We start from the raw sequence: 17,329 nt of genomic DNA, 5'->3' as shown, positions 1-17,329 counted from the left end.
TCCTTGACAGCGGATTACGGCATCGATCCGCCACGGGATCACTACGAGTCCACTGCTGAGGCTGGAGGAAGCCGAGGAGTTACTAGTGAGATTCATCCCCAATTCATTATCGGCATGGAAGGTGTTGGTGCATGTTATCTCCAGAACGATCTCCCTAGATCCGCGAGAGCTGCCGACATCTATAAAATTTTACTAGGAAATTAGTTTAGTTTTTAATTTAAACCCTAGCCCGAAATGGGAAACACAGAACGTCCATAACAGGAAAAGAACCATAATAAAAATGGATTTCTGCTCGTCCTAACGCAGAGATTTTACCATGGGCTCTCACTCCTCTACTCTCTTGCTTCTCTGCGTGGCGAATCTAGTAGCATATGCCTCAGCTCTCCAATACTTCCCAAATCTAAGTACCAGGAAAGTCCCAGGCTTGTTTGTGCTAGGCGATTCTACCGTGGACGCTGGCAACAATTTATATATCTCAAACCCCATCGTCGAGGTCTCGGTGCCACCCTATGGAGACACTTACTTTGGCCACCCCACGGGGCGATACACTAATGGAAGAACACTCCCAGATTTCCTGGCTACTTCACTTGGATTGCGTTTTCCAGATCCTTATCTCAAGCCCGATAAATGGATCGCCCAAGGGGTAAACTTTGCTTCAGGAGGAGCTGGGCTGCTGGAATCTACAAACGCTGGAGAGGTAATGTAGAGAGTCTCGTTTATAACTTTCAATTTGTACGTGATTTTTTTTTTACTTCCAGGGATTGATGAGCTTGAACACTCAGCTAGCGCAGTTCCATAACCTCACGTTGGCCAGGCCAAACCCAGAGTTTTACAAGGAATCGGTGTTTGTCTTCTCTATGGGGGCGAATGATATCATGGGGAATTACCTCGCGGATTCTACCTTGCAAACGCAAGTTACCCCACAAGAATTTATCGGTAAAATGTTGGGAGCTTATATCTCTGCGATCAAGGTAACTATGATAGTATATTTTAGTAAGACCATGGTAAGCTTTTCATGATAAATTTTAAAGGTGTTGTATAGCGATGGAGCAAGGAGGATTATAACACTTGGGCTGCCGCCACTGGGATGTATACCAAGAGCCAGATTGTTAGTTGCAACTACGAATGGGAATGGTGATACTAATGGATGTTTCAAACCCGCTAACGATCTTGCTTTGGCCTTTAACGAGGGACTTGCACAAACAGTGAAGTCACTGAGCGAAGAACTCAAGGACACGAAGATCGTTCTTGCCAAAACATATGATCTGACCATGAGCGCCATCAAATTCCCACAGGCATTTGGTAAGAGGATCAGAATCGTTTGTACAGTTTGCTAATATAACTTGTGGTATCACTTGTAGGCTACGAAGATGTGAAGAGTGCTTGTTGCGGAGCCGGACCCTTCAATGCAGCTGTTTTCTGTGGGGATTCTTATTTAAAAAACGATGCCAGAACCAAGCAATTCCAACCTTATTTGTGCCCCACGCCCTCCAAGTCTATGTTTTGGGATTCTATACATCCAACTGAGAAGTCATACTGGCTCTACTTTCGGTATATGTGGTATGGGGATGACAACGTTGTGGAGCCATATAACCTGGCTAAACTGTTTGAGGGCGCTTATATCCCACAGCCTCCATTGCCAATCCACTCGTCATGTTTAGTTTAGTACAATGACTAGTTTTGTACAAGCATTTTTCATGGCAAAAAGGTCTAAGGATTTTCTCCTTTTCGATGAATTAGCAAGATAGTATCCCTGGCATGGATCTCCCAAAGCTCTCAATGTCTATATCGACGTCATCAAACTCTTGAAGTTGTCCCAGAAGTTGTCTTCCACATATCCGTGCACAGTCGAATCACCACCAAGCTGCTCCAAGTTTTTTTGCACATCTCCGCCAACTTGCAGCGCACCACCAATCTCTTGAGGTTGCCTCCAGAAGTTGTCTCCGCCACCACCAGGTTGCAACCAGAAGTTGTTTTGCTCGTCTCCGCCAACTACTGGCGCACTAGTATTACCACCAAGCTCTTGAGGTTGCCCCCAGTAGCAAATCGTTTGCATATCTTCACCATCTAGTTGCCACGGAGTTTGAGATGGTTCTCCAGCGAATTTGCCCACCAGACTCTGCTCGGCTCTCTTCTTATCCATGCTGCCTCCTCCATCGCTGCTGCTGCTCGAAGCTTTGCCTTTCCTTTTACGTCCACCACTGGATGCCGCCCTTATCTTGCCGCCCTGGGTCCACTGTTTCTTGCATGCCCTACAAGCGAAGCGCGGCTGGTCACGCTTCTCGTTGTTGTAGTAATCAAACCGCGTGTTGTAAGATTGGCAGCGTGGGCACTGGTGCACGTTGTCCGGAAGCTCGTGAGGCTCCCACATCTTGTCCAAGTTTTGCTCCCTCAGTTGCTGTGCCGTGAGCTGGCAAGCCCTCTCGTTTCTCGCGCGCCGCTTCTTCACCACTACCGCACCATTACCTGAGCCACTTTTCTTCGCCATATGTCGCTCGGATAACCCTAAAGGGATGGAGCTTATTTATAGCCTGGAACCTTTTAGATACGCTAAACTGATGATTAACTCGAAATAGCACGTTTTAGATGCACTAAACTAATGGTTAACGTTAAATAAGCTCGGTACATGTTTTCAGTTTATGTCGGCGTGCAAAAATGTGAAAGATACCCATCCTTTCATTTGGGTGTGGAGTACCAATCAATCAACTCATTCGTATGAGCCTACCAGTTGCTCCAAACCTGACCACTCAAAAGTGTCTTTGATAATTCGCACCCCTTTGTATCTATACAGGACAATCTTCTGCTGAGCGCAAAAAATGAAACAAAACAAAATCCTTTTTGTTTTCGAGTGCTCAAAAACACCTGCCAAGTTTTCTCTCTCAAAATCCACGCTTTGTCTTAAGGTAACATCATCAACTCCACAAACTCAAACGCAAATAAAACTTCAAGTCACAATCCGAGAAGAACTCTCTGGCTCTATTTCGTAGTGCTGCGAAAAGACTTGGCGGACAATTCAGTGAACCCAGCCTCTTACACTTTGTGTACAAGCAAGCGTCACAGCGAAAGACGAGCTGAAAAAGAGAAAGAGGCAAAAAAAAAAAAAAGCAGAGAGAAACGTGTGGTGGTAAGATATTTGTGGTGGCAAAGGCGAGGCGAGGTATGAAGAGATAGGTCTTTCGTCCTTGCCGAGACAATGAAATACTCAAACATCCACGCCGTTAAGTAGAACGGCCAAGCCAAGACAAGGCAAGAGTTTCGACAAACCTTCTGTGTGTGTGCGTTGTATGAGAGGGACAAGAGCTCCTCTCCAGCGTTGTAGTACATATAGCGTGCCATTCTTCTTCTCTTCCTCAAGAGCCCTTTTGTTCTTTTGTTCGCTTGCTCGTCATCATATTTGGCTTTGCGACCACAAGCAGCTTTCTCATTTCCTCCATCAGCGCTCGGCAGTGCTTGCCGGTCTCTTGGTGCTTCTCGTAGGCCGTGAAGAAGCTCTTGTTCTCTTTCTTGAGTTCGTTCCACACTGCAGGGATCACAAACTTCCTTTAAGTCGGGACTGAAAACGAATTTAAAGAAAAATGACAAACAGCTCGAGGCAACTGCTAGTTAAAAAAAAAAAAAAAGATTTGCTTGCCTGTGAGTGTGACAACGGGCTTCACGTTGGAGTGCGTGGACAGCGCGTCTACGCATTCGTCGCAGTTCATGTTGAGCAATAGACACTGCTCTATCAAACTTTGCACCTGCAGGAAGGAAGAGCCGAGACAAATCACACGCACGGGGCTGCGGAATTCTTACTTGAAGAATGTACTCAGCTGACACTGGCTGTGAATCTGATGCAGCAGCACGGGAACCATGCTCCTCCCTCTGCTCCGAGCTCATCTTGAACGCCACGAAACCAGATCGACTTGCAGCTAAAATTTGTGGATCACACAAATACCATTTCCTGCATGTTTAAAAAAAATCGCTAACACATTTCGTCAAGCGACTAGAGGAGAAAACAAACAAAAGGAACCTCTTTCGACTGGCTAGTGTGCGTTACGGAAGAAAAAAGAGGAATATACCTTGTATCAGCTGGAAAATCTCCAACGAATGCTCGTAAAAACAAAAGCTACAACCCTGTCAAGATCAAAGATTCTTACTTCCGATCGAAAAACAAAACTTAACACCCAAACCTTGCTTAACGACATCACTTTCTCATCGCTGTGAAAAGTGGATTATTCGGCGGTTGCGCAGCACCCGGGAGAAATCCACCAGGCGGTTGTACAGAGCCAAATCCAGGTGTCGCCGCATTACTTCCAGCAAAGCCCCCAAAGCCTCCGCTGCTAATGTTCTGACCAAGCGATTGAAATCCACTACCTGTAATGCCCATTCAGTCGATTGCTTCCAAAATAAAAAAAAACAGTAGAAGACATTTACCTGTTGCTGCACCGGCAAAGCCACCACCCGATGCCGCGGCCGCAAAACCAGCACCCGACGTAGCACTGGCAAAACCACCACCGGTTGCCGCAGAAGCGAAACCACCACCCGGCGAAGCACTTGCGAAACCAGCTGCACCCGACACTGGACCACCAAATCCCACTTGTCTCGTCTGTCCGAATGCACCCAGTGCACTGCCCAGCGCGCTCCCAGCAGGCTGTCCGAAGCCGCTCGAAGCAGCCTGACCAAATCCACTAGGAGCCGCGGCAGGCCGGTTGGAGAACGCACCGCCTTCTGGCGATGACGTAAAGCCTGTTCCCGGAGAGCTCAAGGAAAATGCAGCCGGCCTGAACAGCTGACCAGGTGGTGGTGCGCTCAGTCCTCCGAACGGGGTGGCCTGCGGACTCGGCGTTACGCCAAATGGATTCCCGGTTGGCGCTGAAGGCAACGCCGAGCCCAGGCCGAGATTACCAAAGCCCGAGAATGCACTCGAGGGGGCCTCTTCGTCCATGTCATCTTCATCCGGTGGTGGTCGCACGGCTTGAGTAGTCTGCTGCTGCTGCGATTGAAGCAAAGCCGGAAAAGGCGAAGAAACTGGAGAAGGGCCGCTGGCCGCCGGAACGTTTGGAAATGGTGACGCGAATATATCGGGCTTCGAAGTCGTAGATGGCGGACTAGAGGAAACAGTCAGCTGACTAGTAGATTGTGGCGGCGAGCTGCTGTAACCGCTGGAAGGGACTTTTGTTGTAGCCGACATCATGCTCAGCGTGGACGTAGCGGCTGAGGACGATGCAAACGATAATGCAGTAGCGGGAGACGATGATACCGAGAAGCTGAAAGCTGCTGGCTTCACTACTGATGTAGTACGTGGAGCTGCAGGTAGAAGAGTAGCCGAGGTCGACGAGCTTACAACCAACTGGGAGGAACCGCTGGAGACGCTACATGTCGCTGCTATAGGTGCAGCGGAAATCTTCGGTTGTGACTGCGCTTGTTCACTGGTCGATGGCTTCGACTGCAACGGCTGGAATAATGACGGTGACGGAGCGCCTAACCTTGTAGAAACACTGAACGTGGGAGATGATGTGATCGGTGTTGCTTTCAGATCTGAAAATGTGGGAGATGCGGTACGCTTCAGCTCCAAAGATGTGGAAGTTGCTGGTGTAGCCTGCACTGTGGAAGATGTGGCTTTCACTTCCAAAGGTCCGGAGGACACAACAGCCGCTGCAGCCTTCAACTCCAAAGATGGCAGCCACGCTGATGGTGGTGTCGCTTGAGTGGTGATGCTTGACGTTTTCGTGATTGAGGCCGGGGCGATAAAAGCTGACGCGGGACGAATAACATTCGTAGAAGCTCTTGAAATATCGGGAACCTTGAGTGCTGAAGCATTAGAGGACGGCGGTAACGGCTGCGATGTTAAACCCCAGTCACCAAAAGGAGGCGAAGAACTCTGTGAAATGATATCCGTCCTGGAAGAAAACGAAGGCCTGGTCGTATCCAAAGATGTCGCTGCAGGTGCTAGTACGAGAGTTTTCTCTTCTGTAACACTTGGCTGCTTCAAAGTTGACTGCGGCTTCATCGTTTGGAGAGCATTGGAGGTTGATTCAAGCAGTTTAGCCTTCCGGTTATTGACCACCCCAACCATCCTTTTGATCGTGGTTTTCGTTGCTCCAATACCCTGTAAAGTGTAAGGAGCAAAAGAGTAGGAAACGAAAGAAACGCAATAATGCTTACGCTATCCAAGGAATCTCTTCGCCTTCTTGTGCTTTCCGCCGGCGCGAAGTCATCACTCAAGATAGACTTGGATGGCGTAGAAAAAACACTCTCGGCTTTAGTCTGCGGTGGCTTTGTCTGCAATAAAGACGGCTGCATTTTCCGTGGCCTTAAGGAAGTAACGCTTGACGATATATTCATCGATTCCATCAAGTCCGCGAGATGTACACATAGCTTATCAGCTGCTTCCATTTGAAAGTTTACTGTGCTGTAGAGATTTTGAACGGATTGGAAGTCTCTGTGCCACATACAAAAAATTAGACCCGAATTCCTTGACAAATTCATTCATACCCAGCAGTAGACCGCTGTTTTGAAGACATATTCTGGCGTCGACTTATTTCAAGTGTATGAAGATGAGACTCGAGATCAGAAATTTGTCTTTTCAATGTCTAAACAAACCATGGTTAAGAAGAGGCATGGGAACGAGTAGTATGTACCTCATCTGCATTGATAACGTGCTTTCGCTTGATGTCCATTTCCGGGTGAAGCTTGCGGTGAACCCAGAGGTCCTGATATCGGCTATCAGATGCTTGTTCCACTCGGCTTTCCACGTAAATTCTCCATGCGTCAACTAAAATTTCCAGCTCAAATTGTTACTTGTAATAAAGGACAGTAATACCATCAAGGCTTTGATCCCGAAGCTCTTCAACAAACTCACAATGCTCTTGCAGTTTTTGCTGGAGTTTAAAGAATGTAAGCATCACACTGAACATCCTGGAAGGTTACCTTAAAACTACGGCATCGCGCTGAAACGGCTATAATTTCGCTTTCCAGCTTGTCTACTCCAGACCTTGTTAAACCGGATCCAAGAGAATCTATCTCGATAATATGCATAAATCCATCAATATCATCAGCGATTTTCTTCACCTGCAGAAACAAACATTAAAGTATAAAAGGCACAAGTTCAAGTACCTTATCCATTTCTGCCAAAAACCCTGCTTCTATTTCGGAAACTCCTTGTGATCGTGAGGAACGTTTCTCAACCTCATGAGAAGGAGCGTCTTCCCTTTTAAACAATAATGGCTGACTCTGGACAGGAATTTTTGATGCTCCATCTTGAGGTAAAGACGGTTCTTTCTCCTTTTGATTAAGATCCAGCTGAGTTTTACGCAACTGCTCGTTCACAGTTTTTGATGCAGAAAACGTCCTTGGTTGAATGCCATTGATGGTGGTAACAGTTTTCGTAACCTTAGGCTCCACACGTACAACTGTTGCCGGAGCTGGTGTTACAGTATTTTTTTCGGCATCCACCTAAAACATAAATCGGCCATACACATTCATTCCAAAAAAAAGCCACACACCTTAGGATCGGGAGACTTCGATGCCCACTCCTCAAGGCTAGATGGAATCGTGATTAGGCCAGGGCTATACCAACTCTCACCATCCAACCTGAAAAATAACATATAAAAAATGACAAATAAACAATAATCATTGGCAATCACCTCAGGACCGAATATAGCAGAAGCCGAGAGTCAAGTGACGTGCATAACATTACCGGACTTGGGGGAAGAAGTTTTTCTGGATTTCTTGGATCAGGCTGTTTTAACAATGAAGTTCGATCAATCGCCAGTCCAGTTAAGGCATTGTCACTCGAAGAATCTACAAAGATATACTCCATAAGAACTGTCTATACTAAACATGTCTACTTACCAAACATGGGGATGTCAGCTCTCCACAAATCATCTGACAAATAAAGACTGCAAACACCTTCGGACCGCCAGCCTAGAAGGCCAACATGTGCATCGATGGACCTTCTACAAGTTGTCAACACGATTTTCCTGGAAAAAAGACTTAATAAAAACACCGAGAATATGTATATCATACCATGGTTCTAGGTTCTGCACAAGCATATACGGACTGTTCATGGGTGGGATAATAGTAGATTCAATCGCAGGAAATCTTCGAGTAACCGCTAAAGCAGAACACTCCGTGCATGCCTGCAAATCGTCCACATAAACAAGTCAGTATTCGAAGCTCGCTAATTGAAATAATAACCTCATCTAGTTGTTGTCCATGGGACGCTGAAAGCACAAGCAGCGGACAGGCAATTTCTTCATCGTCCTCCGACTGGACGTAGCTAATTACTATGCTTTGTGGCGAAATCCAGCGTAAAGCATCAACTAGAACGAGCATAAAAGCATCAGCAGCAGACGAGTTTTTGATAAGACGCGTACCATGAGTTTCCAGTCCTTCCTCGCACCCAGGAAATTCAACTGGGAGATTGATGACAAAACTCTTGGCAAAATCAGACGACGCAATCGTTAGCTTCGTGCTTGTAGCACACATGATCTGTTTGCCAAACTGACTCCAACAAGCTGCAGAAAGAATAAGTGAAATGCAATAACATGAACGAAGATAAATCTACGCACCAGCAGAAACATTGTCCTTCATGGATGTAGGCTCTTCTCCGATTTTTCCGACGAGAAGCTTTCCTGTGGAAGTCAAGACAAGATATTTGTTTTTGTCTTGGTCCAAACCACACCACTGAAAATCCTTGATCAACGCATCGTTGCCGATGTCGCGGATCTCGAACGGTCTAGTGTCGGCCTAGAAAAAAGCATACAATCTACAATAAAATGACAATGTAAACCGAACCTTGAGTGCCAGAGAAGGCACTCGATAGAATCGAACAGCGAAGCCGGCACACACAGCAAGCGTGAGCTCATCCTTTGAAAGCTCCAAAATCGAAACTTTCTCCAGCTCCACGCTCGCCAAGCATTTCTCACTCACAGAAGCAGGCTTGGGTCCGCTTGAGAGCTCCAGAACGTCCGCCGTCCTCACGACTCCAAAACCTACAGTGGATGTATTTAGATTTCGCGAGAATGATCGATCGTACCTGCTGGTGCGGCGAAGAACGTCAAGCCGAAGTGATTGGACACTGCAAGCGCTCGCGCTGGATGATAATCAGAGCTAGCCTTCGCGCCAGGCGGCAGGAGCGACACGCCTCCACCGATCGCCCTGAACGCTATATCTACATTCTCTTCGGGCGCCTCGGCGACCTCCATCTCTGCCATAAACCCTAACCCGAAAAAACAAATGCGCACGAGATTTGAACCCTGACAAAAGAATGATCAAGCCGTGTCTTTAACGTTTAATACAATCTTTCGCTTCGCATAAGAAGTTTCGAGTTTTCCTATTAGAAGTATTGTGCTATTGCTCTTGTAAAAATCTGAGCATGTCAATTATCACAACAATAATCCTCCTGAATTTCATACAATTTTTAGTAAGACAGCAATTCTTATGTTTTGCAAAACATCTTTACATTTTCCTTGGTGTGATCTACGTAGCAGCAGACAATGAGATCTTACACCATCAGAAAACAAGTGGGAGAATCCTTCAAGAACAATGTGGCGGCATTACTACTTCATGTACTAAGCTGGAGTGGCACAATCTACCAAGGCAACTTCAGTATATTTGCAAGACTGACTCAGGCCTTGATTCTTCAGGCTGCATTTCACTCAACCCATACCTTGGCAACAAGGATGGGACAATTGTTCCAGGAGCACTCTTTCTAAGAACTTGTTCTGGGACTTATATAACACCTTTAGGAGTTTTGATTGTGTCATGCAAGAGAGAAGACGGTTCTTGGAACAATAACAGAGTGGACCTTAATCCTTACCTTTCTAATATCAATGGGAACATGGTATTTTGTGGTAGATAAAAAAAGAAGAGGTTAAAGACAAAAATAATTGAAGATTCTAAACCATGATAGTTTTGTTTTTTATTGTCCATAATAAAATAATTGTTTCTTGATATTATATCCTATAAAGAAACTGCACAATAAAAATAAATATGAGAGATTTGAAAATACATATATATCTTACATATTATAAAAACAATACAAAGTTAAGATTAAATCCTAATTATATTTAGTGAAGAAATAAATTAAGTAGTTTTAACCTTGTTTAATATTATTTATAAGAAATCTTGAGACTTATAGTTATTTTAACTGATTAACAGTTAATATTTACCCTCTTCTAAGTATAATGGCTGAAAACACATACCACATGTGTTAATCACATCCACCCAACTCATTCAAAGTGGGAGTGAGGTTAGGGCAGATTATCATTATTGAAGTTTGTGGTCGGGTGCTAATGACCCTATAAACATATAATAATAATATGGTGCAATCCATTGATCAGGTCAATAAATTAGCAAGAAATTTCACTAGCACTAGATCACTTTGTTGATAATGTGGTGGTCTGGCAAGGGCAATTCAGCCCTATACCAGCATTAGCATATAGATGTGCATAATTATCATTCAGAAAGATAAAATTTGTAATTGAAATGACTTGATAATCATAAAATAGATCTAAATACTGTTGTGTCTTTACAAAAGATTCAACATATGTATATTGTAATGCTACAAAATACAATCTAAATCATACTCTCCAAAATTTGGATGGTACACAATTGTTGACATCAAACCAAATATTTGGAGGATGGAACATCTGAAGAGTGTAAAGTCTTAATAGAACCAATATGAACACACCACTAATCGACAAATGGGAAAAATTGCAAAGTTAAAGTTCATCTAAAGTTCTAACTTATATGCTATTGATTTATACCAAGAAGACAAAGATGAATTAGTTGTATTCCACTAACTCATATTTATAGCACTGGAAGTGCATATTGTCAAGGCTAAAGAATATAGGAAAAGAATATTTTACATTATTCGATAATAAAAAAAATTAGGATGAGAAAATCTTAAATGCTTTGTGGGTTTATAAAATTGCATATAAAGTATCCACATGCATGATACCATTTTGTTTCATCTATGGCCAGGAAACTTTAATACTTATGGAATTTATAATTCCTTCTTTGCATATTATAATTAAAAATGGCTTAAACAAAAAAGAAGCTCTTAAGTAAAAACTTGCCAAAATAGAAAATTTAAATAAGCTTAATCTTAGAGCAATCTAGACTCTACATGCAATTCAAAAAGCTAAAAAGGTTAAACATGACTGACAATTGAAGATCTCTTGCGAGCGTAAACCAAGAGATAAAGTCCTTTGGTATCAAGACAAAATAAATATTTTTGGAAATAAATTTGAGAGAAAATAAACTAATGCATTTATTTTGTCTAAGATATCAGCTCCAAAAATGGCTGAAGTGCACACTTTAAATGAGGATAATACTGCAATAATAAATTTAAACTGTTTCAAAAAGTATCATGAAGATATAAGCATAAATATTATCTATATCTTAGGATATAAAACTATGGATAAGCTCATGGATGAAGCCCTTGCAGGGATTCATTATGATGAACTACCTAAGTGCATAAATAAAGTGGCCAATTAAATGAAGAATAAGGGTTTAAAAATTTTTTACAAAGTAATATCAAACTTTGTAAAACCACATGAAGGCAAATTAGTTCTTCAATTATGGGATTTTGTAAAACTAACTTTCAAAATGGATAGAAGGGATATTAAGATCACTTACGATCTTATTTTCAAACTTTTCTATCTTCCTATAAAGCTACATCAATGGAATTGGATAGAAGGAGTAGTCTTTTCTGAAAAACTCAAACAAGGATTTATTCATTTAGAACAGAGGGAAAATACATGTCCCTTAAAAAAATATTCATCTTTATACTAGATAAACCCTTATATATTTGAGTGCTTTCATTGATGGGGAAGTTCTATAAAAAGAAATCAAAGGATATATTGGATAGATATTTCTTTTTTTGCAGCAAACCTTCCTCAAAATCTTGTTTGGTATGGTATATAGAATTTTTTTCCAAGTAATGCAAGACTTAGAGGAAAAGAAAATAAAGGGTAGATTCTCTAAGAGTAACATCTATATTTTTCTTGCCCCATTCTATAAATTTTGCCAACAAACCATGAAGATTAATGAGTAGAGATTACTAGCTTAACAATGAAAAAAAAATTCCACAATACATTTGTATACAAAAGCAAAAAAAAGCAAAAGGACAAAGTTTAAGACTAACATAGTAAAGTAGGGTGACTTAGGTAATTTAGAAGTGGATAGAGAACTTCTTTTTCCCTTTCACTCTTTTCCTTTCACTCACTCTATACTTGTAATGCACCTTATCTCTCTCTTCTTAAGTCAACTAGAAAAGTGGCAATTGCTTGATAAGAGAGCCCTTAGTGGTTATTTTATCCCCATTTATCCCCAAGGTTCCAAGGATCTACGGTGACAGTATATCCAAATCTCATCCCATGTGAGCAACCCTACTATATCCAAATCTCATCCCATATAAGCCACCCTACTGAGCCAAGGGGAACCAACACCTCCATTTCCACACTAAATCTACCAATTCTTCTATTGTGTCCCTTGGCACCAACACCTCCATTTTCGCACTGAATCTACCAATCCTTCCATTGTGTAGACCAGCTATTCCATGTGAGCCACCCTACTAAGCCAAAGGGAACCAGCATCTCCATTTCCGCACTGAATCTACCAATCCTTCCATTGTGTAGACCAGCTATTCCATGTGAGCCACCCTACTGAGCCAAAGGGAACCAACATCTCCATTTTCGCACTGAATCTACCAATCCTTCCATTGTGTAGACCAGCTATTCCATGTGAGGCAATTAGTCATCCACCTGTACCGCAGTCCCACGGTGGACCTCCATTTCCGCACTGAATCTACTGAGCCAAGGGGAACCAACACCTCCATTTCCGCACTAAATCTACCAATTCTTCCATTGTGTCCCTTGGTACCAACACCTCCATTGTGTAGACCAACTATTTCATGTGAGGCAACTAGTCATCCACCTGTACCGTAGTCCCACGGTGGACCTCCATTTCCGCACTGAATCTACTGAGCCAAGGGGAACCAACACCTTCATTTCCGCACTGAATCTACCAATTCTTCCATTGTGTCCCTTGGTACCAACACCTCCATTGTGTAGACCAGCTATTTCATGTGAGGCAACTAGTCATCCACCTGTACCGCAGTCCCACGGTGGACCTCCATTTCCGCACTGAATCTACTGAGCCAAGGGGAACCAACACCTCCATTTCCGCACTAAATCTACCAATTCTTCCATTGTGTCCCTTGGCACCAACACCTCCATTGTGTAGACTAGCTATTTCATGTGAGGCAACTAGTCATCCACCTGTACCGCAGTCCCACGGTGGACCTCCATTTCCGCACTGAATCTACTGAGCCAAAGGGAACCAACACCTCCATTTCCACACTGAATCTACCAATTCTTCCATTGTGTCCCTTGGCACTAACACCTCCATTTTCGCACTGAATCTACCAGTCCTTCCATTGTGTAGACCAGCTATTCCATGTGAGCCACCCTACTGAGCCAAAGGGAACCAGCATCTCCATTTCCGCACTGAATCTACCAATCCTTCCATTGTGTAGACCAGCTATTCCATGTGAGCCACCCTACTGAGCCAAAAGGAACCAGCATCTCCATTTCCGCACTGAATCTACCAATCCTTCCATTGTGTAGACCAGCTATTTAATGTGAGGCAACTAGTCATCCACCTGTACCGCAGTCCCACGGTGGACCTCCATTTCCGCACTGAATCTACTGAGCCAAGGGGAACCAACACCTCCATTTCCGCACTAAATCTACCAATTCTTCCATTGTGTCCCTTGGTACCAACACTTCCATTGTGTAGACCAACTATTTCATGTGAGGCAACTAGTCATCCACCTGTACCGCAGTCCCATGGTGGACCTCCATTTCCGCACTGAATCTATTGAGCCAAGGGGAACCAACACCTCCATTTCCGCACTAAATCTACCAATTCTTCCATTGTGTCCCTTGGCACCAACACCTCCATTGTGTAGACTAGCTATTTCATGTGAGGCAACTAGTCATCCACCTGTACCGCAGTCCCATTTCATGGAAGGAATCCAAGTGACAAAGTTAGGCGAGGAACACTAATGTGTTGGACGCTAACAAATTGCGGGAAAGGAAGTGTGTTTCCAAAGATGGATTCCGAATTGCTCCGATACCAAATTGTAAGCGACTAAATTTTCCATGCGTCCGGCTTGGGTCTAAGCCCAAGTTCCATTCCATGCTAGTTGGTGGAGTACCCATATCCTCGCGTTAGGCCACCGGTATGCCGAAATAGCGCCAGACTCCGTTTGGCTCCGTTTTGCGTGCTGGTTCTAGCATTGGGATGCTAGTTGCTCCAGGATTGTTCCAAGTCGCTCCGGGCCCCTGTCCCTTCGCTCTTTGGGCTGTATGCTCGGGAGTTGCTCCGTGGTCCGGCTCCATCACTCCTTGGCTCCACGTTTGGGAGTTTGGCACCGTTCCTTCGTTCAGTGGCCCAAGGCCCTGAACCTCGAGTTCCTATGGACACGTGGCATGGACACGTGGCATGTGACACGTGGCATCTGTCACATGGCACAAAGAGGGTTTAGGTTCCGCTTCGTGGTGTTATCCTATGGTAAATCACCATAGGATAAAGGGTCAAAACCACGTGCGCTACATTTGGTATCAGAGGGGTCTTGGGTCCGACTCTGTTGGTTGGCTTAGGGGAATCGCACCACATATTGATTGACATCTGGCTGGTCTAGTTTGCTCCCGCTAGGCTCGACCCAAGGGGTAGGGTGTCAAGAGAGCGAGGCTCTCGGGAGAGTTGCGGCTCTCAACTTCCGTTCACGAGGGCGTGAACTTGCAGGGAAGCGTGGTGGATTGTAAGCAACCAAAGGGAACGACTTGAGAGACGATCCATGGGGTTCAAATATAGAGGGAAAGGGCCCATAAATAAGAGTGCACCCCCTTTTCCAATTGGTTAAGGGTCTTGGGATATTTGGGGTTAAGCGTCCTTGGGTTTGAATAGTACTGGGCTGGGTGACCTCCCAGGAAGTCCAAACTCAGGAGCTTACATTACCAATTCTTCCATTGTGTCCTTTGGCACCAACACCTCCATTGTGTAGACTAGCTATTTCATGTGAGGCAACTAGTCATCCACCTGTACCGCAGTCCCACGGTGGACCTCGCAGTCCCACGGTGGACCTCCATTTCCGCACTGAATCTACTGAGCCAAGGGGAACCAACACCTCCATTTCCGCACTGAATCTACCAATTCTTCCATTGTGTCCCTTGGCACCAACACCTCCATTGTGTAGACTAGCTATTTCATGTGAGGCAACTAGTCATCCACCTGTACCGCAGTCCCATGGTGGATACCTTCACTCCACACAAGAGGAAGGACGTACACATGGATGCCCAATACGTACGATTTCAAATTTAGGGGTAAAAATATACCTTGCTCAAGGGTATATTATATTTTAAGTAGCCACTAATCAATGGGAATCGAACCCGTGCCATTTTCTCTGATACCAACTATAGCGCACCTTATCTCTCTCCCCTTAAGCCAACTGGAAAAAGGGGCAATTGCTTGATGAGAAAGCCCTTAATGCCTATTTTATCCCCATTTATCCCCAAGGTTCTAATTATCCACGGTGACAGTATATCTAAATCTCATCCTATGATTATATGCGCTACAATACCTATGCATTCGCCAAGATATGCCGATACTCTAGGCTTAGCTTTGAAACAATATACGGCAACTCAAACACCATTTAGGGCCACACAAGAGCAAACATCATTGTCGTCGCTTATTGGGTTAAATGCATTCTTGATTGGGCAGAGCCTCACACACCACCACAAGCTGTCAACTTTACTCTTGCACCGTCAATGCAAGACTTCTCTTAGGCACCACCATTAGCACCACACTCCACCTCCTAATCACCTAATGCCGAGTGGTTCACCTACAAATCTCCACAGATGGCAAAAATGCCTAGGCAAGATGAATATGTGAAGGAAATCTCATCTAGCAATGAGGAGCTAAATTATGGCCAAGTAAAGTTGTCTAGGGAGCTTATACTTTTTCCCTATGACAAATTTTGGCTTAATGCCTTTGGGTTACTCACTTATGTAGAGCTGCTCAAAGGAGAAAAAATGGTCGAGCAAAGGATCAAGCTTATGCAAAAGTGGCACCCAAAGGAGCATGTTTTTCTTTTCCATGGGCAAGTTCATCCCTTTGGACTCACCCAATTTGCTCAATTTTTTTGCCTAAACAACAAAGGCGAAATAATTACGATGAGCAAGAAGGATTGCATACCCAAACAATACGTCCTCCCAAATTATACATCTGGACAAGAAGGCAACTTCACCTACTTAAAGCCCAATTATCATGCTAAATTCAAAGTGTTTTGTGTTCTTATTGACAGTAGGACAATTGCACAAAATACTAATATCAAAATAGCCCACCTGTTGGAAGCTATTGAGATTGGATGGCAAATAAACATAACTCATTTTGCCTATAATGGATTTTATGGCCGAAATGAAAAATATTGCCTTACAAATAGGCAAAGGGAGGCAAGTGAAGATAAAAAGTCTTCCTCTTTTTGCAATGTATCTACAAGTATTCCACCACTTAGGTAAATCTGACACTTCACCTTGCCATTGAGCCACCACCTCCACCTTGCTATCTCCTCCAAGAGAGATAGCAAGGAATGTGGAAGTGGAAGAGAATCCTGATGATACAAATTCAATTAAGGAAAATTCTCTCTTCAAAAAAAAATTCTGCCTAGATCTGAAAATCCAAGTTGTGAGACCTCTAGGGTTCGTTCTGCAAAAATTCAGTAGTCGAGTATATTATAGAAAAGTTGAACACAGCAAGTATGGTGATAAAACACTACACCTAGATTAGGAACATAGTCATGACTCGTATATGTTTACAGAGACAACTTTGATGCCTATATAAATCTATCCAAACATCGAAGAAGTGATGAGTACACAAATGGACAACACTAGGCAAACGATGTGGAAGAAATTCCATAACTTAGGCTACAAGATCCAACACACGATGTGTTTACAAATGTAAAATTTAAATGAATAATTCCTCAATTTATTCTTCACTAAGGATAGCTCTAGCTCTCTTTAAGTTGGAGTCAAATACACCTATTTGTATATATGTAGAAAAATTGTAACATGCTATTGAAAAATATATTTTTTAAAAACCCAAGTAAAAACTTGCTCAGAAAGAAAGAATTCTAGAATAATTGATTGTGTTTTCCACATCAAACAAACTCCATTCTTTTTTCTTTTGGATTTTTCTCAAGAAATTACTAGCAAAATAATTTAAACTTGAGTTTTTTGCCGTGTTACGAACACGGCCAGGATCCCGGCCGTGTTCACCG

At 43.6% G+C, this 17,329-nt stretch overlaps 3 protein-coding genes across 3 annotated transcripts; 1 reads left to right on the top strand and 2 right to left on the bottom strand.

Annotated features, from left to right (window-relative positions):
• The first annotated feature begins 316 nt into the window (after positions 1-316).
• On the top strand, positions 317-1,666 carry LOC9636476 (GDSL esterase/lipase 6). The gene is made up of 4 exons (XM_024679741.1): positions 317-643; positions 759-936; positions 1,207-1,302; positions 1,362-1,666. The coding sequence occupies exons 1-4, from the start codon at positions 317-319 to the stop codon at positions 1,664-1,666; spliced, it is 906 nt and encodes a 301-aa protein (XP_024535509.1).
• A 117-nt stretch (positions 1,667-1,783) lies between these two features.
• Positions 1,784-2,488, bottom strand: LOC112347949 (dof zinc finger protein DOF3.1-like). The gene has a single exon (XM_024679740.1). It carries the CDS (start codon positions 2,486-2,488, stop codon positions 1,784-1,786), a length of 705 nt encoding a protein of 234 aa, XP_024535508.1.
• Positions 2,489-3,104: 616 nt separating this feature from the next.
• On the bottom strand, positions 3,105-9,188 carry LOC112347909 (nuclear pore complex protein NUP214-like). Its single transcript, XM_024679590.1, has 21 exons — positions 9,020-9,188; positions 8,779-8,975; positions 8,553-8,730; positions 8,358-8,498; positions 8,179-8,303; positions 8,008-8,120; positions 7,834-7,961; positions 7,626-7,782; positions 7,485-7,572; positions 7,096-7,434; positions 6,910-7,050; positions 6,803-6,860; positions 6,621-6,754; positions 6,475-6,572; positions 6,145-6,421; positions 4,414-6,088; positions 4,170-4,353; positions 4,059-4,113; positions 3,793-3,940; positions 3,632-3,737; positions 3,105-3,520 (listed from the first exon to the last, which is right to left on the bottom strand). The coding sequence occupies exons 1-17, from the start codon at positions 9,186-9,188 to the stop codon at positions 4,184-4,186; spliced, it is 4,188 nt and encodes a 1,395-aa protein (XP_024535358.1). The 3' UTR covers positions 3,105-3,520; positions 3,632-3,737; positions 3,793-3,940; positions 4,059-4,113; positions 4,170-4,183.
• Positions 9,189-17,329: the final 8,141 nt, after the last annotated feature.

This window comes from Selaginella moellendorffii, unplaced genomic scaffold (assembly GCF_000143415.4).
Source record: "Selaginella moellendorffii unplaced genomic scaffold, v1.0 SELMOscaffold_25, whole genome shotgun sequence".
NCBI lineage: Eukaryota > Viridiplantae > Streptophyta > Lycopodiopsida > Selaginellales > Selaginellaceae > Selaginella > Selaginella moellendorffii.
The sequence above is the reverse complement of the archived record's forward strand: the minus strand, read 5'-3'. Positions and strand labels throughout refer to the sequence as shown.

Bases quoted from the DNA above. Each gene is read 5' to 3' on its own strand.
- LOC112347949 (XM_024679740.1), bottom strand. From the start codon at position 2,488: ATGGCGAAGAAAAGTGGCTCAGGTAATGGTGCGGTAGTGGTGAAGAAG.
- LOC112347909 (XM_024679590.1), bottom strand. From the start codon at position 9,188: ATGGAGGTCGCCGAGGCGCCCGAAGAGAATGTAGATATAGCGTTCAGG. The intron at 7,573-7,625 runs GTGATTGCCAAT...GTTATTTTTCAG, and splicing joins CTGCTATATTCGGTCCTGAG to GTTGGATGGTGAGAGTTGGT. The intron at 7,435-7,484 runs GTGTGTGGCTTT...TTTATGTTTTAG, and splicing joins CGAAGTCTCCCGATCCTAAG to GTGGATGCCGAAAAAAATAC.
- LOC9636476 (XM_024679741.1), top strand. From the start codon at position 317: ATGGGCTCTCACTCCTCTACTCTCTTGCTTCTCTGCGTGGCGAATCTA. The intron at 644-758 runs GTAAACTTTGCT...TTTTACTTCCAG, and splicing joins ATAAATGGATCGCCCAAGGG to GGATTGATGAGCTTGAACAC. The intron at 937-1,206 runs GTAAAATGTTGG...TTGCACAAACAG, and splicing joins TACCCCACAAGAATTTATCG to TGAAGTCACTGAGCGAAGAA.